Source organism: Spermophilus citellus, assembly GCF_964194105.1.
Source record: "Spermophilus citellus genome assembly, chromosome: 2".
In the NCBI taxonomy this organism is placed as follows: domain Eukaryota; kingdom Metazoa; phylum Chordata; class Mammalia; order Rodentia; family Sciuridae; genus Spermophilus; species Spermophilus citellus.
In genome coordinates this window covers 236,262,856-236,289,047 of record NC_138183.1, presented here as the reverse complement: position 1 = coordinate 236,289,047, position 26,192 = coordinate 236,262,856, and the positions used below count along the sequence as shown (strand labels likewise).

Sequence of the window (26,192 nt, the reverse complement as noted above, 5' to 3'; positions counted from 1 at the left end):
GGGCCTGGGGAGGGTGGTGCACATGAAGAGCGGCCAGTGTGTGATGGGGCAGGCAGGGCCTTGTGAACCTCAGACAGGCCAGCTCAGGCAGGCAGGACTCAATCATTCACTAACGTCCCTACAAGGCCACTGAGCCTGTCCTGATGGTACGAAGGTCACAGTTACTTTCAAAGCTCTTTTTTCTTTTGCATTGCAGTAGAATCCACGTAAAATTAACCATTTTAAAAATGTACGAACAAGAGACAGGTGGTCAGTTCACTGCTGCAAACACCACCTCCGCCTCGTCCCAGGACCTTTGCATCACCCCCAAAGCAAGCCCTACCACCAGGCAGTCCCCTGCCCCCTCCCCTCCCCAGCCCTCGGTAACCGCCCCTGTTTCCTGTCTCTGTGGCTTTGCCTGTTCTGGATGTTTCCTAGGAACAGACACAGGCGGTGTGTGTCCCTCTGTCTCTGGCTTCTTGCGCTCAGCACCCTGTGGCGCGGTCCTCCCTGGGCATCGGGCTGGCGGTCACTCTTAGCCGTGTGCGGTCACTCTTAGCCGTGTGCATCCCCTTCAGTATCTGTGAGCGCTACTGTCGGCTGCTCGAGGTCCACAGCTAGGACTGACTTGCGGATCCTCCTGGAACCCTGTGTGGGACTCCTGAGGGGCAGCCCCAGAGCCTCAGGGGCAGGTCATCCGGCTTCCACCAGCAGCATCCAGGCCCACCCCCACGCCCGCCCCAGCGGTCCTTTCCGTTCTTTTCCGGGCACAGCTGCCCTGGTGGGGGCTAAGGTGTCTCACTGTGGCCTCTTCTAGGCTTTTCATATATATATATATATATATATCCAAAGCCTTTTCCAAAGTGATCCATATATATAGGTTTATTCTGATTTACACTCCTGATGTATTTCTTAGAAAGTCGTTATTGGAAAACTTAGCGAGTACATGAGCATATAAACAAAGATGACGTAGCAGTTAGATTATAGATCAGCTGAATAATCGCTGATCTGTGGCATTCTCTGTAGGAGGTGGGAATTTCTTTTTCTTTTTTAATCTTTTTTTTTTTTTTTTTTTGTATCAGGGATTGAATCCAGAGGCACTTAACCACTGAGCCATATCCCTGGTCCTTTTCTATATTTTATTTTGAGACAGGGTCTCACTGAGTTGCTCAGAGTCTCCCTGAGTTGCTGAGGCTGACATTTGAACCCGAGATCCTCCTGCCTCGGCCTCCCAAGTCACTGGGATTATAGGCGTGTGCCACTGTGCCCAGCCTGTTCCAATTGGCACAATGATTGTATTTATGGGCTCCGATGTGATTTCTGATCTGTGAGCACATTCTGGAGTGATCAGATGGGGGTAGCGTGCCCGTCTCTGTGCCCTCCCTCTCTCTGGTGGAGCACCCACAAGCCTCTCTCAAGCTCTTTTGAGATTTGCACTGTTGTTGACTCTAGTGGCCCTCCTGTGCCGCCGGCCACCAGAACCAGCCGACTACAGCTTGGTCCCATTGACCAGCCTCTCCTTGTCCCCTCCTCCTCCTCGGCCTCTGTGACCGCCGTCCCACGCCGCTTCTCTTCTGTGAAGGTGGCTTTTCCAGATTCCGCGTGGGAGTGACGCTGGGCGCTGTTTGTCCTCATGAGTCTGGGTTGTCCACCGAGGGTGATGCCTTCCGGGTCCATCCATCCTGTCACGCAGGGCAGGCTGTCATCTGTTGGAGTGACACTGGAGAGAGTTGGTGAACCTTTTCCACACTTTTCATCCACCGTCTGTGGTGGGGCCTCGGGTCGAGTCTACATTTTGCTCGTGGGAACAGGGCTGCCGTGAATGTGGGGTGCGGGTCTCAGCGTGTTCTCTCCTGTCCTGTGGCTGCACCCCCAGCACCGGGACTACCAGCTCATACGGGAGTTCCCCTTTTTATTTTTGGAGGAACTTCAAAAACATAATGGCCAAAGTGACTTAAATTCCCATCAACAATGGGTAAGGGTTCTCTTTGCCACATTCTCACCAACACTTGTTATTTTTTTTCCCATTTTTTTCGTCCTGGGGAATTAACCCAGGGGGTGCGTTGCCACTGACCACATCCCCAGCCCTTTCTATTTATTTATTTTAGTTTGAGACAGAGTCTCACCAAGTTGCCGAGGCTGGCCTCGAATTTGCGGTCCTCTTGCCTCGGCCTCCCAAGCCACTGGGATTACAGACATGCATCACAATGTCTGGCCCTTTTCTCTTTCTGATAGTGGCCATCCAGCTGGAGTGAGACGAGGCCTCGCTGTGGTTTGATGTGCGTTTGTTCTGGTGGCCGGTGATGCTGAGCATGTCCTCACCTCCTGTTGACTGTTTGTCTGTCTTCTCACTATCCAGGAGTTCTGCCCATTTTCAAATAGGATCATTGGGGTTTTGCTATTGAGGGCAAACTCTCATTTTAGGAAGATTCCTCTGTCACCGGGAGTATCTAGCAGACTTTTACTCTTGACTACGTCATCAATGGAGTCTAGGTGGGCACACCTGGTGGCTCCTGAGTCCCACAGGGGAAGTGGAGTGCACAGCAGTCCTGGCCCCTCTCTCAGCACACTGGCACCCGCCCTGTCCTTCAAATATGTTGCCTGTTATGTCCCTGTCACCTTCCCCATCCCTCCCCTCACAGCTCTGGGCCCTCATGGGTCCCAGTATGCTCCATCCAGCAGGTGGAGGCTCTCGGGTCCCGAGTCCCACTGAGGTGGTGTGCGCACCTTTCAACCCCCTGCCTTTCTAATTGATGTCGCCCGCTGGGCCGGGCGGGGGCGGGGATGGGGTTGGAGCATTCTCCATGGGGCTGGTGCGATGCTCACCCCCGTCTTCGACGCCAGGAGCATCTCTAGGTGCTAACTCACTAGGTAAAATGTGCTTCCATTGCTTTATATGATAGGAAAACCACCGTGTTGCAATGATTTCTTGAGACGTTGATCAGGACTTTGGGTGGCCTTGGAAGGCGTTATAGTTTTTCCGGTTAAAATGATGCACCAGCACTGCCTGCCTGCTGGAATGGACAGCCAGCGCATTTCCAGGAAATGGCAGAGCCGATGAGGGGATCTTGCATAAGTGAGTACGCATTTTAAAAGCTGGGAGGAGGACCCTCCGGGAATTCTGAGCACCTGAGTCTTGGTCCACCTGGCAGAGACCTTAGGACGCGGTGACACGTTTCCTCGACTCCTCCACCCTCACCACCTTTCCTTCCTCGAGGTAACAAGAAGCCAGGGGGAGGAGTGCCTGGCAGAGAGGCCTGGTGACCAGACGGGAAGGCAGAGGCGGAGGGGACTGTGGGACGTGGGCCAACATACACGTCGCAGACACGGAGCAGCAGGAGTGGGTGCTGTGTCCCCTGGAGAAGCTCCGAGCCCACCAGGGAATGGAGGAGTTGAGGGGACGGGGTGCGGGCAGCGTCCCTGTCCTTGGCTCCTCCCCCCAGGTCCCTGTTCTCTGGGTTGACATTGGAGAGTTTCCCAGATGGTCAGCTGCCCAGCTGATGGGAGGACGCGGGGGACCTGCTGCCGAGGTGGTGTCAGGGGGAGCGGTGACGGTGAGGCAGCTGCTCAGCCTGCTGCTCCGATGGAGGGGTGCTCAGGAGGAAGTGGGGTCGGGGAAGGGTTCACGGAAACAGCCACAGGCCCCCACCGCCCTGGGCAGCCCTGGGCACTGCCGCCTTCCGAAGGCTCCTCCTCTCCATGGGCACTGCCCAGCTCCCTGCCGCCCACCTTCCTCCCCCCCACAGTGACTTCATCCAGAAGAAAGGGCCAGGCCACCAGGGAAGGTATGGTGGCTTCAAGAGAAACACAGCAGGACCCGCCGGCCCCGATGTCCACTCTCTCAAGGGCGTTGCCTAACGAGCTGGTCACAGGCAACAGGAGGGATCCTAGGAGCAGCCAGTGACTGTCACCCTCTGTGCAACAGCCACAGTGCAGAACCTAGAGAGGCCATCAGGGGTTCCGGCCCCAGCTGCTGGAGAGCATCTGACTTGGGGTCCCCGGGAGTATCCGTTTTAAGTACCAGCCTGCTGCGCGGTGGACATGCTCTGAGGGTGTCTGCCGAGGGCTTATGTGTTGGAAGCTTGGTCCCCAGAGAGGCAATGTTTAGAGGAGGTGGACCTTTAAGAGGTGGAGCCTAACAGGAAATCGTTAGGTCATTAGGACACGGCCCCCCTAAGGACAGTAGTGAGCGGCTAAGGGACATAGGACAAGAGAGAACTCAGGGACGGGAAAGTCAAAAACGGCAGGAAACACGCTCTCCAAGGGGAGGGCCATCACAACCAGAGACCACTGCTGGAGGGTCCAGTACAGAGACCCCTCCTCTGTGGGACGTGGACCGTGAAGGTCATCCGTGACCTTGGAGACCAAGAGGGACCTGATGGGGCCTCTGGGAACGGGCCGTGGAGTGGGCGGCAAGTCCAGGTGATTCTGTGGCTGTAAGGGGCGTGGAGGGGGAAGGTGGTGGCTGCGTCGGGGACAGGCGGTCACTGGAATTTCTAGCACAGACAGAAACCGTGAAGACAGAGGGAGAGAGACAGAGGGAAGAAGCCGAGGCTCCGAGTGGCTGGGTGCGGGCTCCGGTGGGGGGAGGACACTCCTGCCGCGCAGCTCGGCAGACAGGGCACAGACTGTGCGGGAGGGTGGCGGTTCCGTCTCCAGCAGGAGCTGAAGAGCCTCCATTCTGTGGGCTGCCTTTTTTTCCTGCGGACGAAATCTGAGGGCAGAGAAAGAGAAATGCAAAATGTGGGCTCGAGGGAGGATTTTGGCAAACAGAAGGACTGCCAGGCAGGCAGAGAGCCTACTTGAGCTTGACGCCTCTGCCCTGGTGGGTGACTGAGCACAAAGCAGGCATCAGAGTGTCCCGATGGATCCCGGCTGGAGTCCTGCAGATGGTGTTAGGGAAGGATGGGGGCAACGTGCTCCTCACACTCTGAAGGGGTGGAATCCAACCAGGAAGCTGGAAGGTGAAGTAGAAGAGGGTCCGAGTGGTCTTAGTGGTGAGGGGCGTGGTCTGTTGGTGGTAGGCGTGGCCTGGTGGCGGGGGGCGTGGCCAGCTGGCTGGAAGGGGGCCGACTGTGGAGGAGGGCGCGATGCTCCTAGCTCCGTGGTGCCCTGAGAGCAATGTGCCCCCCAGGTCAGAAATGCAGAACCTTCCTTCAGCTCCCTAACAAAGCAGGTAGGGCCTGGGGGAGGGCAGGGTGGGAGCGAAGCTTGACTTCCTTACAGTTAATACTAAGAGGAGGCCACAAGAGGCAATGATGAGTCAGCAGCCTGGGAGGCCGGCTGTCCAGGTGCCATGCGCTGCTCTGGGATCACTTTTTGTGTGTGTGGTGTTGCTGGGGATGGAACCCAGGCCCTGGGCGTGTGAGGCAGCACTCTACCCACTGAGCTCTACACATCCCCTTAGCAAAGCACAGCGTTCCCTCTGAAGAGGGAGCCCCTGGAGTCCTCGGCCCCTGACATTCATAGGAGGATTTCCCAACCAGCAGCTGGTGACAGGCTGTACTGGTGGCACAGAGTCTGGAGAAGTGGGTTGAGACCACTGCCAGGCATCTAGGCCACATCCCAGACTCCAGCGATGTCCCTGGGCTGGGGGTCCTCACGTCCTGTGCAGGAAAAAGAAGGTGGCTCTGGCTGCAGCTGCCATCGTTGGAAACCCAGCTCTGGGACCCCAGCAGCCTCCGTGGGGAGGCTGTGCTAATTGCGACCGTGAATGAAAGGCAATTGGACTAATAAATAGCATCAGTGATTAGTATTAGTGATGACGCTGTCATGAAAGGACGAGGTAAAGTGATTCGACTTTACGCTCCTCCTGAGCAGGGAGGTGGGAGGCACCTAGGCTCTGGGCTGCAGCTCTGATGGCCCTTCTTCCACATGTGCCCCCGGCTAGTGACACAACCCCTCCACACCTCAGTCTGGAGTGTGTGCGAGGTCATGTTGTCATCACTGACTGTTGTGGGAATTAAATGAGATAATACACCAAGCATCGTGCCCAGAGCACAGTAAGTGCTGGGCCGACCCTTGTGTCTCCAAAGCCACGCAGAATCCTCCCGCCTCAGCCTCAGCCTCCCCCTGCTTCCCGACACCAGCCCTGTTGTCTGGCCCCCAGTAAGTCCTGGCCCCGGAAGGCCCCCTCCTGTCAGCTGCACTGACAGACTCCCTTACCCTTTGGCATCAGGCAGAGCTGCCCCAAGGGGACCCCCAAGGGAGACCTGCCTTATGACATCAGGAGAGTGGTGGGCATTTACCCCTCTCCCTTCCCACCAGGTTGCTGGGGGACCACAGTGTCCCTCACCTGAAGGGCTTAGTTCCTGCCTCCTTTACCCAGCCACCTTGTCCTGGTTCTGGTGACTTGCCTGCTTCTTCAGGCCTAGGGAAGTGCCCAGCTATTCCTGGCCTGGGACACCCTCCGACCCTTGCTGGCCTCCTTAGCCCTCCACGCGGTGGCGTATGTCTGTCATCCCAGCAGCTCAGGAGGCTGAGGCAGGAGGATGGTGAGTTCAAAGCCAGCCTCAGCTACTTAGCAAGCCTCTAGGCAACTCAAGAGAGACCCTGTCTCAAAATAAAATATAAAAAAAAAAAGGGCTGGGGATGTGGTTCCATGGGTAAGCGCCCCTGGGTTCAATCCCCAGCATGAAATAAATAAATAATCCATCTGCTCCCTGAAGCCCGCCTCCTTGCTCGGAGTGAAAGTGCCGTCTGTTCCCACCCCTGCTCTTATCAATAGTGTGTTCAGTCCCTTCTGAGGATCCTCACCAGCCCGGTCATCCATGAGAAGAAAGGGACAGAGACAGTGTGTCCACAAACACTGTCACTCAACTGGAAAGGATCAAGACCCTCTATCTGCAGGTTTGATCTTTTAGAAGCCACTTTTATTTCCCATTTGATCCAGCATCTGCAGGGCACTGGGCACATTTCACAGCTTTGGTAAGTTTCCCCAGATGGACACCCGGGCTGGGAAGTCTGGGGCTGCTGATCTCGTCTCAGGAACTGGCGATGAGCAAGGAGATGCCCCCCACACACACACTGCGTGGTGAGGGAGCCCGTGCTCTGGATGCCACTGACCTGCTGTCCTTTGAATCTTATTTTCGTGACAGCATTTTGCAGACTGCCCAGGGCTGGCCCGTGTGAGGTGCAGGGGAATCTGGGGGGTTTGCATCTCACTTAAAGGGAAGAGCAGCCCATCTGACGGCACCGATCTGCCTTGAATCTGCCACAATGGTGGCTGGGAGTGGAGGGGCAGAAGCAGCCTCATCACTGGCTGTCCCTAAAGCCTCTTCCTTGTGGACTAGATGTTCAAGTCATACAAGGAACCCATCTGCTGCAAACCCCGCTGTGGCTGCAGATGTCTGGTGACACTTGGCCCTCTTCTCCTTGGAAAGGGAAGCTGAGAAGCGCAGATGGAAGTGCTGTGTCCTTGGTCTGCTCTCAAATCCCTCCCAGGGTGGCCTGGGTCACCCCTATCCGTCACCTGTTCCTTGGAGAAGTCCCGAGCACGCCACCTTCTGGTTTCACCCAGATTCTAGGCAGTCATTCCCTAGCCTAGTCCCTTGCTCCCTCCCCCCTGCACTGGCTGCTGACAGTCCCCCAGTTTGAGATGCCTCTGTGTCCCCCATCAGTCACCTTGAATCCTGGGCAGAAATCCCTCCTTCAGGAACCTCCTCTCATCACACTGATGGTGAAAAGCTCCTCCTGAGGTCTTCTGTAGCACACAGTCCAGACCTTGGTCTCTTTGGACAGCTTTGGGGCTGTGGCCCAGTGGTAGAGCGTATATCTAGTACTTATGAGGCTCTGGGTTGGGTCCCCAGCACTGCAAAAAAAGAAAAAAGACTACTCTTAGTACTTACTTATCTTTTTCTAAGTCTGCATCAGAAACAACCAATAGCTTCCATCTTGAATGTCACTTGTTATCCTCTGACAATGACTTTCTGGAGCCATGAGTTGAGCACGCTGTGTCTGAACTCAGCAGGAAAGTATGCTTTCATTGATTAGCTATGTCTGCCATGTGCACAGGAGAGCTGTAGTAGATCATGGAATATCTGGACCCCCACGTGAGCACTGTGCTTCCGGAGGGCAGGGACTTATTCATGTATCTTCCATGGGATAGAAGCTGGGTCAATACGCAGGTAGTGGGCAGCGGGCGTGAGCTGGTTTCCGTCTGACGGATTGCAATCTGATGTTTTACTACAGCTCCCCTGACTGTGCTCATGGCAGACATGACTAATCAATCAAAGTATTCTTTCCTGCTGAGCTCAGACACAGTGTTCTCAGCTCATGGCTCCAGAAAGTCGTGAATTTGGGTTTAAAGTTGAAATGTAAGAAAAATTCAGTAATAGTCCATGTCCTATTCTGAAGCCATGCTTTACAACCTGGATTTTTTTTTTTTTTTTTTTTTTTGGTCATGGGTATTGGACCCAGGGGTGCTTAATCACTGAGCCATACCCACCAACGCTTTTTATTTTTTTACTTTGAGATAAGGTCTCACTAAGTTGCTTAGGACCTCACTAAGGTTGCCGAGGCTGGCTTTGAATTTGCAATCCTCCTGCTTCAGCCTCTCAAGCTGCTGGGATTACAGGTGTGCCGTCACCACGCCCAGCACAGCTCAGCTATTTTTGAAGCCTTCATGGTAGAAACTGACGTACTTTCCCAGTGTCTGCGCTAAGTGGATGGACGTCTTAGGCTAGTGATTCTCTGCACTTTCCTACACTGAATCGACGTTGATGGACAAATATTACATGCTTAAAGGGTTCTGAACAATTCACCTCCTCTCTCTCCCATTAAGAAAAGCTTCTGATAATGAAAATGTGTAAAAGAAGTATGGTTACAAGCATAACCTTGAACGTACTCGAGTCAATTTTTAAACGATTAAAAATGACCACGTTTCAGTCCTTTAACTATCGTTTGCAATAAACAGGCACAATAACAGGCTTTAATCCATGACCCAAGGACTAGAGAGTCAAAAATCCCCATCGCTGCTCCGGTCCAAGATCCCAAGTTCAATGTCAAGGAACCTGACATCTCACCACTTTTTTCAGCTTTTAATATCAAAATGACTTTCTTTGGAAAACAAATATTAAAAACATGACTGCCACAAATGGAAGGATGAAAACGCTGTTGGGCAGACCCAGAGGCCCAGGGGTCCCATGTCACAGATGTCAGCCAGGCCGTCAGCTCCTCCCCACATCCACCAGGCAGTTGGGCGAGGAGGATTTGAGTCCCTAGGAAAGCAATATGGTGAGTGGGGGAGGGGTCCTGGTGGGAATTTCAGAAGCCAAAGTCTGGCAATGAGACCCTCACTCAGGAGGGAGGCGAGTAGCCACCAGCCCAGCTGTGGCCGCTGATGACAAGCTGGAGGCTGGGGGAGGGGGCTGTGTTTGAGACCCACAGCAGTAACCGGGGGATTCTCAGAATATTCTCAGATATTCTCAGAATATCCCAGTTTGTGATGAGGGTCTCCAGTGGCCTTGACATTGTCTTGCGCAGGTCACAAGTGAAACATGTTCTGCACAAAGACTGTCAAACCCAGATCCGGACAGAATAATACCCAAGCGGATGCCCAATCATGCAGGCAGTTCCGTCAACCCCCTGCTGATGGCTGGGGAAGGCAGGCAGGTGGGGAGGAGCGCAGCTGGGCCCAGCTCTGCGGCTGCTCAGCCTAATGACGTGGCACCAGCTGGAAAATCAGAAGCAGTGATTTGGACGTTTCTAGGTATAGTGGTCAGTAACCAGGGCCACGGCCCCAGGGACCCATACAGGGTAGTGCGGTGGTCAGCACTGGCTCAGGGTGGTCTTGGATTCCAAGCTCAGCTTGGTCATGGTGGTTGTGTGGCTTTAGGCAATTTCCTTTTCTCTCTCTGAGCCTCAGTTTCTTCCTGTGTAGAGAAAATGATGACATTGTTTTATTGATTGCTGTTAGGATATGGAGAACAGAGAAGTATGCCGCACTTACCTACAGGGTAGGGTGAAGGTTAAATGCGGTGACCTTGGTGTTGTGCTCTCTGTGTCCTGTGCATGGGGAGGGTCCAGCCTTTTGGGCATCTTGACGTGGCAATTCTAATCGATGCAGACCCCACCTGTGAGAAGACCTCCAGCTCTCGTCTCACTCTTGGGTCTTCAGTCCCTCGAAGTCTTATTAAAATTCCATTTTAAATTCTATTTGCTCCAGAAATATCGGGGTCCTGGCAACACTAGCACTTTTCTCCGTGGGCTGCAGACTCCTGTCCTCTGAACCCCTGCACATCTTCAGGGTGCCGTCTTGGCCTGCTGGTCTACCCCAGCCTCGCCACCTGTCAGACTGCAGCCAGGCTCCAGGGCGCCCGGCACAGAGTCAGGGTCCCTGTGGCTCTCCCTGTCTCCCCTCCCTTGCCACCTGCCCTCTCTCTCCCGGGCAAAGCTAGCTTGGATCTTACTGACCTGTCTGGCTTTCCCTGGTCTCCATTACAGCTGTCATATTACAGGGTCCCCCTCCTGCCTCTCTCCCCACCCACCTGGGCTGGGCAGGTGGAGGTGGGCCCTTCTCCCTCTTGCCCAGCGGTTCCTCCTTCCATCTGCCTGACCCCTGAGAAGGAGAACTGACCACTGCTTCATTGGGTTCTTGCTCCAGGTCAGGCAGAGAAGCCAACGGCCAAATTGTTAAAGAACTCAGGCTCCACAGGCACCCGCCCGGGTTCAAATCCCGCTCTGCGTCTTATTAACCGCGTGACTTCAGACTTAACTCCTCTGGGCGTCAGTTCCTCTAAGTCGGGATGAAAGTGACGCCTGCCTCGTGAAGTTGTGAGTTTTGAATGAAACTCGTGTACACCAGTAACGGACACGCGGCTAATGCCAGATGTGATATATATTGGTTTTCCCAAATGGAAGTTTAGGGAGCCTTACCTGACACTCAGATGCTCAGGACACCACTCCTCTTCGTCTCCTTCCCTCGCCCTCGGCCCTGATCTTGACAGTATTTATTCCTACCCCGAATCGCTCGCTTGGCTCTCCTGGTAGATTATTAAATGGTGCTGTTTCTCCATGGCGCCAGCGTCTGGAGCCTTAACAGAGGCTAAGTGAACGGCTGAATGTGACTAACAGCAGAGAAAGGGGCAGGTGTGTCTCCTGGTGGTGCGCGCTTCTGCGCTGGGAGAGGTGCACTGACCCAGCCGACAGCCGGGCTGACCCACCCAGAGTCTCCCCGTCTGTCACGCTGGGTGCCAGCCAAGGGGAGGGGCGCACCGCAGAAGTTTCATTGTAAATTTAAAAATAACTGGGAATGGAGGAGAGGGTAGAAAGAGGAGAGTCCTAAGCCAAGGACTCAGGAGCGGACTCGGGAGGGGTTGGGCCTGGACTTGGGATTCACAGAAGGGCAGCTGGTGCCCGGAGGGTTGCCATGGAAACACTGCTTCCTGTCTGGACCCAAAGACAAGCCGCTTCTTGCAGCTTGAAGTAAACCCTGCCCCCCTCTGACCCCACTCTGGGATTCGCCCATAAGTGGCCGGCAGTGGAGGGTCCTGGCATTGACCGCTCCTAAGATAAATGTCGTGGGAAGCCAGAGTCCTCACCTGAGAGGCCAGGTGGTGCCTGTGAGCAGCCACCCCCACACCAGGACACCTTTTCCCTTCCCGGGTGTCTGCCTCCTCCCCCACCCAGGGAGGCCTCAGGTGAGGGACCACCCACATCATGGTCCCCCAGGGGGCTCCCTACACAGGCAGGTCCCAGGCTCCACCAGACCCCCGCTGAGTCACACCGGGGGACCTGAGAATCTGACTCGTGCCCTCCCCAGGTGAGGCAGTCCAAGGTGAGACCAGCTCTGATGGACGGGGCAGCAGGCCCCTGACACACCTCAGGCTCCCGTCCTTAGGAGGGTGTGGGAGTGTGGGAGTGTGTGCGTGCGTGTGTGTGCGCACATACACAAGCACTTGAGTAAAGGGAATGTGCTGCCTATCAGTGCCCTGGGAGATTCCCAGTTGCTCCAGACAACCTCGGCCCCTTGATGCTGTGAGACCTTTGAGAAGCGTGAATCCAGAGACCAGTGGATCCCAAATGCGAATCTGCAGGTTTGGGCTGACTGTATGCAGGAGCTGTTTGGGAAACTTCCTGAACAGTCAGATTTTTATGCCTGGCCTAAGAAGCCTCATTCCACGGGTTAGGGAGAGGGGCGTGCGTGTGCGTGTGCATGTGTGTGTGTGTGTGTGTGTGTGCATCTATCTCTCCAGATTCTTCCTGGGTACCACTTGCATACAGTGAACTACACACACCCCACAGTTACAGCCAAACCAATTTTGACAGGACTTGTCCCCCAGGAGTGACCCACACATCTTCCCCGTCAGTTCTCTCCAGAAGCCATGGCCCCGCTGGTACCTGTCACCGCCGGTCACTTTCCCGGGTTCTGAACACCATCAGGGTTCCTCACCTGAGCATGGTGGACCTTCTGGGTTGGTGAGCCTTTGTTGTGGGGATTTGGGGAACGACTGTTCCTGTGTTGAAATCCTAACGCCCAGTGTGACAGTGTGTGACGGTGTGTGACGGTGTGTGGTGTGTGAGACAGTGTGTGGCGGTGTGTGACGTGTGTGGCGGTGTGTGACGGTGTGTGGCGGTGTGTGACGGTGTGTGGCGGTGTGTGATGTGTGAGACGGTGTGTGATGTGTGTGCAGTGTGTGGCGTGTGTGGCGGTGTGTGACGGTATGAGATGGTGTGTGGCGGTGTGTGACAGTGTGTGGCGTGTGAGATGTGTTGACGGTGTGTGGCGTGTGTGACGGTGTGTGGCGGTGTGTGGCGGTATGTGGCGTGTGTGACAGTGTGAGACAGTGTGAGACGGTGTGTGGTGTGTGAGACGGTGTGTGACGTGTGAGACGGTGTGTGGCGTGTGACGGTGTGTGGCAGTGTGTGACGGTGTGTGGCGGTGTGTGGCGGTGTGTCGCGGTGTGTCGCGGTGTGAGGCGGTGTGTCACGGTGTGTGACGGTGTGAGACGGTGTGTGGCGGTGTGAGACGGTGTGTGGCGTGTGAGACGGTGTGTGGCGGTGTGTGGCGGTGTGTGGCGGTGTGAGACGGTGTGTGGCGGTGTGTGGCGGTGTGTGGCATGTGTGACGGTGTGTGACGGTGTGTGACGGTGTGAGACGGTGTGTGGTGTGTGTGGCGGTGTGAGACGGTGTGTGGCGGTGTGTGGCGGTGTGTGACGTGTGAGACGGTGTGAGACGGTGTGTGGCAGTGTGAGACGGTGTGTGGCGGTGTGTGGCGGTATGTGACGTGTGTGGCGGTGTGTGGCGGTGTGAGACGGTGTGTGACGTGTGAGACGGTGTGAGACGGTGTGTGGCAGTGTGAGACGGTGTGTGGCGGTGTGTGGCGGTGTGTGACGGTGTGAGACGGTGTGTGGCGGTGGGAGACGGTGTTGGCGGTGTGTGACGGTGTGTGGCAGTGTGTGGCGGTGTGAGACGTGTTGACGGTGTGAGACGGTGTGTGGCGGTGTGTGACTGTGTGACGGTGTGTGGCGGTGTGTGGCGGTGTGTGACGGTGTGTGGCGGTGTGTGCGGTGTGAGACGGTGTGTGGCGTGTGTGACGGTGTGTGGAGGTGTGAGACGGTGTGTGGCGGTGTGTGGCGGTGTGTCGCGGTGTGAGACGGTGTGAGACGGTGTGTGGCGGTGTGTCGCGGTGTGAGACGGTGTGAGACGGTGTGTGGCGGTGTGTCGCGGTGTGTCGCGGTGTGAGACGGTGTGTGGCGGTGTGAGACGGTGTGTGACGGTGTGAGACGGTGTGAGACGTGTGTGGCGATGTGTGACGGTGTGTGGCTGTGTGTGGTGGTGTGAGACGTGTGTGGTGGTGTGTGACGGTGTGTGGCGGTGTGTGGTGGTGTGAGACGTGTGTGGTGGTGTGTGACGGTGTGTGGAGGTGTGAAGCGGTGTGTGGAGGTGTGAGCGGTGTGTGGAGTGTGAGACGGTGTGTGGCGGTGTGTGGCGGTGTGTGGCGTGTGTGGCGGTGTGTGACGGGGGCTCTGGGATGTGGTTAGGTCACGAGGGTGGAGCCCTCCGAATGGGATTAGCAGCCTGATAAGAAGAGGCACAAGCGATGCTCTCTGTCCCCCACTGGGTGGGGACATGGTGAGAGCACAGCCGTCTGCGAACCAGGAAGTGGGCCTCACCAGACCCTGGGCCTGCTGATCCTTGACCGTGACCTCCAGCCTCCAGAACTGTGAGAATTCAGCGCTGCTGTATAGGCCACCAGCCTGAGGTCATCTGTCACAGCAGCCTGAGGTGTGTCGGGGGCTTTTCTGTCCATTGCAGGACGTTTAACATCCCTGATCTCTAACTGTGACAGCCCCTGTCCCTCACTGTGACAATAACCAATAGCATCACACCCCCCATGACAACCAAACTGTCTCCAGAGACTGCCAATGTCCCTGAGGGGCAGAATCGCCCCTGGCCGAGGTGTGACTGGTGAGTCACCTGAACTGGGGAGGACGACTCCGTCATAAGAACACGCCACAATGTCCTTTTCCATCCTTCTGCTGATGGGCACCTGGGCTGCCTTCTGTTAGGGACAAGGGTGATGAAGTTGCTGTCGGTGGTCACCTCTATGTCTTTCTGAGGACTCCTGTGTCATTTCTCTTGGATCAATAAGTACCACACAGCGGAACCGCCGGTCCTGGGGCCGATGTGGGTCTGACTCTTGGAAACTTGTTTGCTGTGGCCACTTCCTCTGGACCAGCCGGGGGAGCGCTCTGGAGGGCCTGGTCTCGGCCAGTTCCAGGGTGAGTCCTCTCGATTCCAGCCGTCCCCGTGGGTGGGGAGGTCCATTTTCGAATGTTATTGAATGATTCTGACAAGCCACTTTATCAGCTGCTATTGCCGTGGAACAAATCAAATTTAGTGGCTTAACACACTGATATCATCTCCTGGTGCTGAGGGTCAGGAGCCTGTCACCGCTGGGCAGAGTCCCCGGCCTGCAGCCGAGATGCTGTGGTGGCTGCGGTCCTCTCAGGCTGCCCTGGGGAAGGCTCCGCGTCTGAGCTCCCTCGTGTGCTCGTCGACAAGACCCAGGTCCTCCCTCGTACCCTCCTCGGTCCCTTGCCACGTGGTGCTGTCTCCAGGGCAGCCTGGGCCTCGTGGCCTGGGTCAGCAGAAGGAACAGGTGACAGGGAACGAGGGAGGAGGGACCCTCCTGGGCAGGCTGACCTCCGACGTGACGTGGGCCACGTGTGCACACCTGATGTTGGAGCAAGGTCCAGCCATGCTCTGGGGCACCTTGAGGGTGCAGAGGCCCCCAGAGAGGACCCTGGGGATCCCACGGCAGCCCCACGGCAGCCCCACAGCTCGGGAGTGAGAACGCCAGGTCGAGACAGAGTGTCTCCATCCTCCGGTGACACGGGAACCGATCTCGTTGGGTTCTATCTTGAAACACACACTCCGTGTCTCCATGTATTTCATCAAAACCAGCAAAAAAGAAGTTTATCAAGTGGTCCAATGAGTGAGCCCCACCTTGCGTAGCCCAGGCAACAGGGGCCAACCAATATCTCCAGCAGTGGACTTTGCTCTGCCAGCCTCTGTGCCATACCCGCTCGACCTGGGTTGTCATATCTAACCCTCAATTCAGCCCCGGAGATGGATAGGGTTGTCAGTATCACTCAGTTTTAACTCGCAGAGCCTGAACTCCAAGCAAGACATCTGCTTTTACACCTTTAGTGCCTGACCAGCAGGTACTTCAAACTCAAATTCTTACACCAGTTTAGAGCTGTGCATAATTTCCGTATTAGAGCCCAGAGTGACATCCCTTTCCCCAGGTCCAGTGTCCCCTCCGAGGGGGCTCAGCTGTGCTCCAGACCCAAGCAGAGCAGCAGTGGCCTGTGGTCAGCACCATGTGAATACTCTAGGCCCCCATCTTTCCTCTCTGCCGTCCCCTACATGGTCAAGTACAAGGATCAAGGCCACGCCCTTTCCTGGCCACGTCTGCTTCCCCACCTGCACTTCCTGGGTGCTGCTCTGCGACTTTGAGAGGTTGTCCCAGCCCCAAACCCCAAATTAATAAACAGTGTTTAGGTAAGAAATTAATCATGTCACCAAAGAGGTTGCCCAGAGTCTCTGGTAGGGCCAAGAGTTGTTCACAGATCATTAACCACCTAATTGATTTCTGCTTTCCCGACACCAGTCCTGGGGGCCCGCCGCCGCCTGGCGCTCTCCGGCGCTCCCCAGCCTGGCCCTGGCCCGGGGAACCTCCGTAGATATCTGCTCATTAGATGCAGCTCGGTTCCCCTGCCTGCCCAGGGCCCTCTGTCTCACCTGGATGGCAGAGGCACAGCCTGAGGCTTCCGGGCTGTTCTTCCCGAGGATGGAGGTCGATGGAGGTCGAGGGGCCGGGGGAGGTGGGGCAGCTGCGGGAGGGAGGGGGGAGCACTAGGGCACAGTCCTGAGGGCCTCGCCACCAGCAGCAGGGTGACAGCTGGGTCTCCAGGAGCCTTTCAGGGGAAGGAGAGGGACACACACCTGGCTTCCTCCCCCAGGGGTCAACGCCTCCCAGGGAGTTTTTGTATCAGAAGGTTTTTTTTGTTTGTTTGTTTTAATTATAGTAAGACACACATCACAGTCTGCCATCTGGCATCCTGGCCCAGGTATACAGCTCGGGGGTGCCAGATCCATATAATGCTGCACAGACACACCCACCACCCATCTCCATGGAGCTTTTGTGTTATAAAACTGAAGCTCTGTGCCCATTAAAAATTAAACTCTGTACCCAGCCCTGGCAACCATGCCGTTTCCGGCTCTGCGATGTTGACCACTCGTTGCATCTCCCAGAGGTGGGAGCCTGTGACTGGCTTCTTACAGTTAGCGGTAGCTCCCCCAGGCTCATCCATGTGGCCACAGGTGTCAGAATCCCCGCCCTTTTGAGGGCTGAGTGATATTCCAGTGTATATGCCACATACTCCCGATCCAGTCATCTGTAGATGGACACCTGGATAGCTTGCACCTTTCAATTTTTGTGAGTGATGTCGCTAGGAACATGGGTGTCCAGGTAGCTCCGGTGTCCCTGTTTCCTGGGTACATACCAAGGAGTGAATGATCCTATGGTAATTCTATTTTTAATTTTTAAAGAAGTAGTCACACTGTTTCCCTTAGCAGCTGCACCTCTTGGATTCCCACCAGAGGCATACAGGACTCTAATTTCTCCGCATCTTCGCCAACACTGGTCAATTCCTCTTTTGCTAGGATAGCCATCCCGATCCTATGGAGTGGCACCGATTATGCCGCTGTCATATGCAGCTTTGCCCTGCATTTCCCTGATGACCAGTGTGCATCTTTTCACGGGCTCAGTGGGCACTTGTACTTCCTCTTTGGAGAAACGTCCATTCGAGTCTGGACTCATTTTGAGTCTCTCTTTGGCCGTGACTCTTCGCACACCGGGATCGCCTTTGGGTGGACGGTGTCCCTGGTGCCTCCCACCTCAGTAGCCACGGAGAAGCCCCAGGACGAGAAGCATGACCGGGAGGGGCATGGGTGGGCCTGACGGGGCACTGTGCTTTGCCACCTGAAACTGCTCCGTACAGAGCTGGCCACTGTGGGGGAAGCCAGTGGCCAGAGGCCCCAGAGACAGGAAAGGCTGGGGGACCCCAGGGAGGCCTGCAAGGGGGGCCTGCACCCCGGGAGGACGCGCTTCGCCCTGCTGCTGTGGGAGCACTTGCTCAAGGCCAGTCCTCGCTGGAAGCCTTCCCTGTCTTTCTGCATCCATTTCCCAGGTCCTCTTCCCTGGGCTCAGGACAGGCGGACTCTGAATCCCTGGTCCGAAGCCCGCCTGCCCTCCTTCACCCAGGGCCAGGCCTCCACAGGCTCTTTCTCTGGGCCCTACTCCCCGCCCCCTTCCCTCCAGATGTCTTTCCCCCAGCTACCACCCTCTCCCGGCTCTCCCTCGGCTACCAAACCTCTGCTTCTTGGGTACCGCAGCTATTTAAGGTGCATTTGAGGATGCGGTGGAATCAGGGCTTTGAAAAGCAACAAATAAGACTCCAAGAGAAGGAGCAAGAGAGGTAATCAGGTGGTGCTTTTGATCCTTGAACAGATTCATGTCATTGTGAGCGGCCCTGCTCCCGGCCTGGGCAGGGGCTGGGTACCACCTCAGCTGAAGACAGCCATTGCCGCAGGAGAAGATAAACAGCGAGTGAGGAGGCCTTCGCCTGGAGTCAGAGAGACTCCGGAGAGGACGGAGGACACCCAGGCTAGTTTACGCAGGGTCACGGTCTCCGTGATACTTGTCAGAATGCAATGCATCCTTGGGGGCCTGGTGCACACCTGGAATCCCAGAGGCTCAGGAGGCTGAGGCAGGAGGATCACAGGTTTGAATCCAGCCTCAGCAACTTAGTGAGGCCCTAAGCAACACAGCAAGACCCTGTCTCTAGATAAATCAGAAAAAGGGCCGAGGATGTGGCCCAGGGTTAAGAGCCCCAGGTTCACTCGCTGGTGGAAAAGTACAGCATCCATCTAGAATGTACCTGGGCTACAAGGCACAGACCAGCTCAACCAACAAGAAGGACACTGCTCACGTGACTTGAAGGGCAGAGGAGGCCCCATTGCTGGGCCTGCAGATGCGAGGCTCCAGGAGGTCACGCTGGGGATGAAGTTCTTTTCGTCTCTGCACACGGCTGGCTACCATGCTGCCTTGGGCTAAGGCCGACTCGCCTTGCAGTCCCAAGACGGAACCCGAGCTTCCTGCCAGTTCCTCTATGCGGAATGCGTGTCCTTGGTCCTTACATGCTGTGTGGGTGGGCTTCCCCAGGACAGGTGCCTCCCCACCGGCCAGAAAAAGCCACCAAGATCATGCCAAGAGCTGACAGGGTCAGAACAGACAAAACTCACCCCAGGAGCTGGGGGTGGGCGGAGCCTAGACCACCCAGTGATGGTGTGGGGGAGGGGGACACAGTGGACATGATGGGCCACCCCAAAGCACCTGTCTTTTGCTCTAGGGCTGCACTCTAAGCCCCTGTAGCAGGCTTCTGAGGTTATCAGGGACACAGGAATTGAGGCCCCCTGAGGAGGAGGAAGGCAGACCCTGGGTCTGTAAAGCCTGGAGTGAACCTCACCCTGAACCAGCCCAGCTGTGAGCCCCCACTGAAAATGCAGGCCCAGCCCCAGGGGGTCAAGCTGGGGGTGAAGGCCAGCCCTGCCCCAAAGCCACCGAGCTGGGAAGAAATAAAGACCAAACACAAAACCGCTTCCCAGACCTCGCTAAGTGCCCTCCTGTGGTCCCAACAAGTGACAGGATGACTCTGAGGCAGCAGCCTCTGCAACCCTTTCACAGGGTTGAACAGTGGGGAGTGGCCTGGCTGGGCCCCCCAGGGGCTGCGAGTGCCTCTTAGTTCCCAGCACTGGAGATCCGCAGGGAAGTGACATGAAATCTGGGGTCACGCCATCTGGAGGCTCCATGGTCCCCAGCACTAGCAGCTGGACGACCCTGGGCGTCCCCGGGCCTCAGTTTCCCTGCTGTGGAGTGTTATAATAAATGGAAGTCAGACTTTGGTGAGATGTCCGAGGCAGACGTGACTGTGGAGGGTAAAGGACCTGGGAGCATTAGGCCTTGCTCTGGGGTCCCCGGGGGCCCTGGCTGCCTGGCGTCAGGGCACAGCCCTCCCCACCCCCCTCTGCCTTCCAGCTCCCTCTCCTTCAAGGTCTAGCCCCCTGGCCCCTTCCCTGACCGGCCTCCCAGGGATGGGCTGCCCTGCAGCGACGCACTCCTGCCCTCTCTGTGGTCACCCACACATGCCCCGCTGGCCCGCTGCTGTACTGTGGTCCTGAGTGGCCAGAAAGACTTGGTATTTACTTCTGTCGCTTCTGATGGGCTAAGTGGGGCGATGCGGGACCGGTAGTACTTCATGCATCTTTCAGAATAAAGAAGTGGCTCAGAACGAGGAGCGAGATAAGCTGAAAAATCACCAGTCACTTAAGGGACAGCCCAGAAACGCAAAATGACCTGCCCAGACTGACTCAGCTCCCGTGGAGAGGTCAGGAGCCAGGCAAGGCATGGTCCCTATGCTCCGTGACCAACACCGAGTGGGGAGGGCGCAAAGCTGTGGACCAAAGGGCGGGGTGTGGTGGTGGTGGGGCGCCAGCGAGGTGGAGGGGCGTGGTTGAGAACGGAGGGCGTGGTTTCGGCTGAAGGGCGTGGCTTGGACTGGAGGGGCGTGGTTTAGAGCCCAGGACCAGGCTTCAGGTAGGAGATGGAGCCCGTGGAAGTGCAGGTAGCCAGTCTGGGGAACAAGACGGGGGACGGAAGCCTGACCAGGGGGAGATCCATCCTGTTTGAAGAGCAGGGAGCTTGGTGGCTGGAGTGAGCCAAGGTCGAGGTGAGGGCCGGTCCAGGCAAGCTCTTGCAGGTCTCAGGGAGGAGCCGGGGTTTGTTCTGGGAGGTGGGAGCCTGCACATTCCTGAGCTACGGGGTGGAAAGGGGAGGAACGGAAGAATAAGATAGAGATGGAGGGAGAGAGTGGGAGGCCAGGGCACAGGCGCGAGGAGCAGAGGGAGGACTCCAGAGAGCACCAGGGGCACAGCTGGGGAAGGGGCGGATGATTGGGGCCCACATCTCAGTGGACCCTGGCGTGACCCACGGCCTGTGGGCTCTGGTGGCTTGATTTTGCAGGCTGTGCTCTTGGGAGTAGAGGGATTCCAAATCTCTCCCTGGCTCCTGTAAAGGGTCGGGTCACCACTCCTTTCTTCCATGGGTGGACACCAGGCCGGTTCCCCTGCTGGCTAACCACGGTGATTTGTGCTGCAGTTCAACGTTAAAAAATCCACGGAGCCGGTCCAGCCTCGCCCTCTTCTGAAGTTCCCAGACATCTATGGCCCCAGGCCTGCGGTGACAGCTCCGGAGGTCATCAACTACGCAGACTACACACTGGGGACCACAGAGGAGCCTGCTGCGCCTGCCAGCCCCCCTGCCCCCAGTGACAGTCGCCTCAAGAGGCAGGTCACGGAGGAGCTGTTCATCCTTCCTCAGAATGGTAGGGATCCCCAGCCCCGCTCTGTGGGCAGCAGGCAGTGGAGTCTGTCACCGGCTCGGTGGATGCTGGGTATGGCCTGCCTGTCCAAAAGCCCCAGTGTCACCACACTTGACAGTGGGCACAGGGCCTCTGAGTTGGCCTTTGATTCCTGCTGAATGCCACTGTGCTATTTCCCCACAGCCTCCAGCTCTGCACTGGGAAACAGAGTGTCCCTTTCAAGTCACACGTGGGCAACTCTGGAGAGGGGATAAAGAATCACAGTTAAAACCACTGGCTTCAAAGTCATGGCTTGAATCCTCTGTCCTTTTATATACTTGCTGTGTGGCGTTGATCATGCTGCTAACCTCTCTGGGCCTCAGTTTCCTCCTCTATGAAAATGAGATGATATTATTTTCTTCCTGTTAGGCTGTTGTCAAGTGTGAATATGATAATGCCTATCAGACGCTTTAATTAGGGCCTCTGCACAAAGACAGAATCGAAACACAAGTTTCTGTTCCTCTTTCTGTTCTCCTTTTCATTTGTCAACATCAAGAACACAACATCTGAAGGTGGCTATGGCTGTCACGGGCCCTGGGGTGACATATGAAGCAGAGGCCAGTCCCCATCCCAAGGGAGAGCGGAAGCTTTTTAGGGAGGAGAAGCTAAAACCAGGGGATGGCTGCGCACATGGCCTAAGTTTTGCTCTGTGAGGTCAGTGCGGGAGGTGGCGCAAGCGGAAGCAGCCTAGACCCTTGGACACTGACCCCACTCTGATTCACCTGGACCCACACTGGCCAGTGGACAGGTGCCCCTTCCTGGCCCGCCCAGAAGCACAGTGAGGAACCAGCGTGGGGTTTCAGGATCGGATCCCCGCAGCACCTGCAGTGTGGACAGGCTATCAGGGCTGGCCTAAGCCTCCAGGGGCTAAAAGCAGACCTGTTGCAGCCTTGAGACCTCAAGGTGGGGGCCGGAGAGATTTGCAGGAAGACTCTTGGGTGATCGGTGTAGTCATAGCCCCCTCTCCTGGGAGCCCCCAATTGCTCAAAGCTTGGACGAAGCCAGGACTGGACACTCTGCCCAGGAGAGAGGGAGAGCCAAGCCGGGCCTTGCTTTGCAGAATGCAGGATTCATTCATTCATTCTGCCTCCTCTTGGCTGCCCCTGCAGACACAGCTTAGTTATGTTGCACAGAAACCTACTGAGACTCTGCTGATTGGGCAGACAGTGACCAGAGGTGAAGGAGCGTAGCGCGGCCATCAGATCTTTCAGCCACTGTCCCCATGATGTGCTGAGCGTATTGACTTCACCAGCCAGGCCACCCATCACCCACTGTAGAGCTCAAAGACTCACTTCTTCTTGAAGCAGAGTCCACATCTCTAGGAGGTGCTGGCCCTGTGGTCCCTCCTGGTAGGGAGGGACAGTAGTAGAGTCACCTGCAGTTACTGCATCTGAACAGGACCCTGTCACCCTTGGTGGAGGCTGGTTCTGATGCTGAGGGCTGAGGCCACCTGAGAGCTGAGAGCCCTGGGTGCTGCTCCTAAGGTAGATACCACTGTGAATGTCCCTATGATGGCAGCCATGGGGGCCCTACCTACACCTGTGTCTCGCTTTACATGTTGGTTACACCCTGGTCAGCGGCTCATCTTAGAAGCACTAGGGAAATTTCTTAGTACTTGCAGGAAACTAATAATGAGCCAATTGGGAGATCAGCAGACCTCTGTGGTTCTACCCTCTGAGTGGGTTCTGAGAACCAGAACTTAAACTCTGGTTTACTTAAAATAGAGTCTCCCAGAGCTACTGGGTCCTTTTAATTTTTGTATTATGTCTGACTCATGAGAATCTTCCCATGTTAGGCTCCTGTTTAAGTAAGGGGCAGAGACAGCAATAGTTGTGGGTTTAGGATCTTCTAAATTAAACATACGTTTCTCTCTTCACTCATCAAACGTTTATTGGACATGCATCAAAGTCAAATCCACCACCTTTACCCTGGCCCTGGTGTCTGTCTCCATCTGTGAGCTCCTGGGGAGAAGGCAACGGGCTCTGTGGGAGGGGCGGAGCCAGCTGGGGGGGCAGAGCCAGGTAGGCCAGGGCTGCTCAGCCTCCCACGCGGCCACCAGGCACACAGGCTGTGCCACTTATCTTTACCGGAAGCTCACCATGGGCCAGGCGGTGGGCTGAGAACGTCTCCTGCTTTATTCCATTTAATATGCATAGTAACTCTAGGAAAGAGAAACCCTTACTGTCCCCATTATAAAGATGAGGAAACCGAGGTTCAGAGAAGTCCAGCACCTTGTCCAAGGTCACCTGGTTGTTCTGAAACAGCTCCTGTCTGACAGCAAAACCCACATCTCGGTTGCTGAACTATGACAGTCCCCTGAAATGCAAAGCTCAGGTCCGACCACCGGGGTTGCCTTGGTGCATTGAACTTTAGGAAGCTTGGGGCTGGGGTCTGTGGCTGGGATGGCAGAGATGAGAAAGGAGTGGTGAGGGAAGGGTGCCCAGTGTGGGGCAGTGACGGCCCTGACTGTCCTGCAGGCGTGGTGGAGGATGTGTGCGTCATGGAGACCTGGAACCCAGAGAAGGCGGCCAGCTGGAACCAGGCCCCCAAGCTGCACTACTGCCTGGACTACGACCGGCGCAAGGCCGAGCTGCTGGTGACCTGCCTGGAAGGTACCGAGGAAGGGGTCCTGGGGAGCCCACGGGGGAGGAGGAGACCCAGGGTGGGCACAGCCTCACCCGGGGTGTGGCACTCGCCACTTCTGCTCAGCCCCCACTGGTTGGCACCCAGTCAGGGGCCCAGCTCACGGCAGAGGAGCCTAGGACGCGGCCAGCCGCTGCCCAGGCCGGGGATATGAGCTGGGGAATCGCTGTGTCTGCCCTAGGTGCCTTGGCAGGGCCCAGGGCTTGTGCTAGATGCAGAGGGTCTTCAGGGGGTGGGGAAAGTTCTGTACTTCAGGACCCAGCAGTGTCCCTGAGGGGCCACATGGGCTTGGTGACCCTCCCCTGAGAGTTTCCTTTGCCATCAGCAAACTATACTAAGGCTTTGCCAGGAAACCAGGGCTGTCAACAGGGCCAGATAAATGGGGCCTCTGTGATTGATTTCCTTTTTTCTGTTTCTCTTTCTATCACTGAGACTCAGCATCAAAGGAAGGAAGATTGACTTTGGCTCACGGTTTCAGAAGTGCCAGCTTTGCTCGCTGGGCCCTGTTGCCGGGGCCTGTGGCCAGGCAGAGCACCATAGCAGGGAGCACGTGGTGGCGATACGCGTGACCATGGCAGGAAGGCAGCAAAGAGAGAGGAAGAGGCTGGGGTCTCAGTGACCCCGTGAAGGGCACCCTCCCACAGCCTAGCTTCCTTCCCCTAGGCCCTCCTCCGAAAGGTCCCGCCACCTCCCAGGAGCACCATCAGCTGGGGACCAACCTCCAACATCTGGTCTTTGGAGGACTTTTTAGTCTAAGCCATCACAGGTTGTTTTGTCTCTCTTGCTTGAGATCAAAGCCAAGGCCTCCCAGGTACTCAGAGAGCCCTGAGCTATACCCTCGGCCCCTAGTTCCCTTTTTCTGAGCGAGTGTTTTTCCTCTTTGATGTCTTTTGGATTCTCAGCACTTTCATGTACTTGAAGACATCTGGTCTTCGTGACAGTCCCATTCCACAGGTTGAGAAACTGAGGTCGAGCAACTCCTATGACTTGTTCAGGAAAGTTCTGAGTAGCCAGCGGCAGAGGCAGGCCTAACCCTCCCTGAAAGCCCAGGATGAAGCTCTGTTAGGATACATCGCCTTCGTTCTTCATGTTCTTATCCTGTGAAATCCATTTCCACTTTCCAATCTCTCATTAAAGAACCAGTTATCAGAGTACCACCAGGGGGAATTTGGGGGTCAATCCACACGATTATGCATTGAAAACATCTGCTGAGTGATTCACGGGAAGGCTGTAATTTGGATCTCAAGGGTTTTTCCCAAAGGCTGATGTGGTAAAGGCTTGTTCCCCAAGGCAGTGCTGAGGGAAGAGTGGAGCATTTAGGAGGCGGGGCCTAGAGGGAGGCTTTTAGGTTATTGGGGGTAGGTTCTCAAAGGAAACTGTGGGACCCTGATACTTCCTCTTGGTCTTGTTAGTTCCCTGGCCGTGAGGTGACTCAGTTTCCTCAGCCACACGCTTCTGCCATGATGTGCTTCCTCCCCACAGGCATAAAAGCATTGGAGTCATGGATTGGAACCTCTCAAACTGTGAGCCAGAATAAACCCTTTTTCTTTATAAGTTGACTACCTCAGGCATTTGTTATAGTAACGGAAAGCTGACATGATCATGTTGTGCAATGCATTAGAAACACCAAGGTTCAAAACATAAAACATTCATGAGGCAGCAGCCAAGTGATTCACACCACAAGCACTTCTGTGGTAAATATTTAAAGTACAGAACAAACGAATCACAGTATCAGCAGTAGCACTAATAAAGTCAGCCCTGGCGCCTTGGGGAAATCTCAGAATCTTGAGACCAGAAGGGCCCCAGGAAGTACTGACTCTTGTCACTCTTGTCACTGTTGTCCCAGGAAGGCTAGCGTGTGCTGCCGTGGGCCTCCCCAGATGGCCTCCCTTTCTAAATATCTTGCTTCTGGGCAGGGCTGCAGTCCCCAGGGTGGCCAGCTCCAAGGTCTTTCGGACACCCAAGGTCACGGCCACTAATCTGGATTCCACAGCCCTAATTAGGGCCCCGCTGCCCCCTGCCCCGTCCCTGGTAAGTCCCAGGCCCAGGTTGCTTTGTCTTGCCTGCAGCTGTGACCAGTGACCACGACGGCGGCTGTGACTGCTACGTCCAAGGCAGTGTGGCCAACAGGACCGGCTCCGTGGAGGCCCAGACAGCCCTGAGGAAGCGGCAGCTGCTCACCACCTGGGAGGAGGGCCTGGTGCTGCCCCTGGCAGAGGAGGAGCTGCCCACAGCCACGCTGACGCTGACCCTCAGGACCTGTGACCGCTTCTCCCGCCACAGTGTGTCTGGGGAGCTCCGCCTGGGCCTGGACGGGGTGTCTGTGCCTCTGGGGGCCGCCCAGTGGGGCGAGCTGAAGACCTCGGCTAAGGTAGGGCCGCCTCGCAGTCGGACGGTGGCGCCAGTCAGTGGAGCGGGCGGGCTGAGGGCTGAGCGCTGGGCCGAGCTGATGGAACAAGCTGCAGAGACCTTCCCAGGTCGGGTCTTGAGCGGGGCAGCCTGGGGCAGCCCGATGCCCAGGGCCCGCTGCTGCAGGGCTTCTCATTTGCCAGATACAGACGCCCCTGACCTCAAGGACAGAAA

General features: G+C 56.2%; 1 protein-coding gene across 1 annotated transcript in view; it reads left to right on the top strand.

The window, feature by feature from the left end:
- The window catches only part of SYT13 (synaptotagmin 13), a gene marked incomplete at its 5' end in the record, with an annotated part of 43,210 nt that overhangs the window by 6,852 nt on the left and 10,166 nt on the right, over positions 1 to 26,192 (top strand). Inside the window, 3 exons of the mRNA XM_081280539.1 lie at positions 20,705 to 20,930; positions 23,444 to 23,578; positions 25,679 to 25,980. Of these exons, the coding sequence (XP_081136665.1) occupies positions 20,705 to 20,930; positions 23,444 to 23,578; positions 25,679 to 25,980 (663 nt within the window). The remainder of the gene's footprint in view (positions 1 to 20,704; positions 20,931 to 23,443; positions 23,579 to 25,678; positions 25,981 to 26,192) is intronic.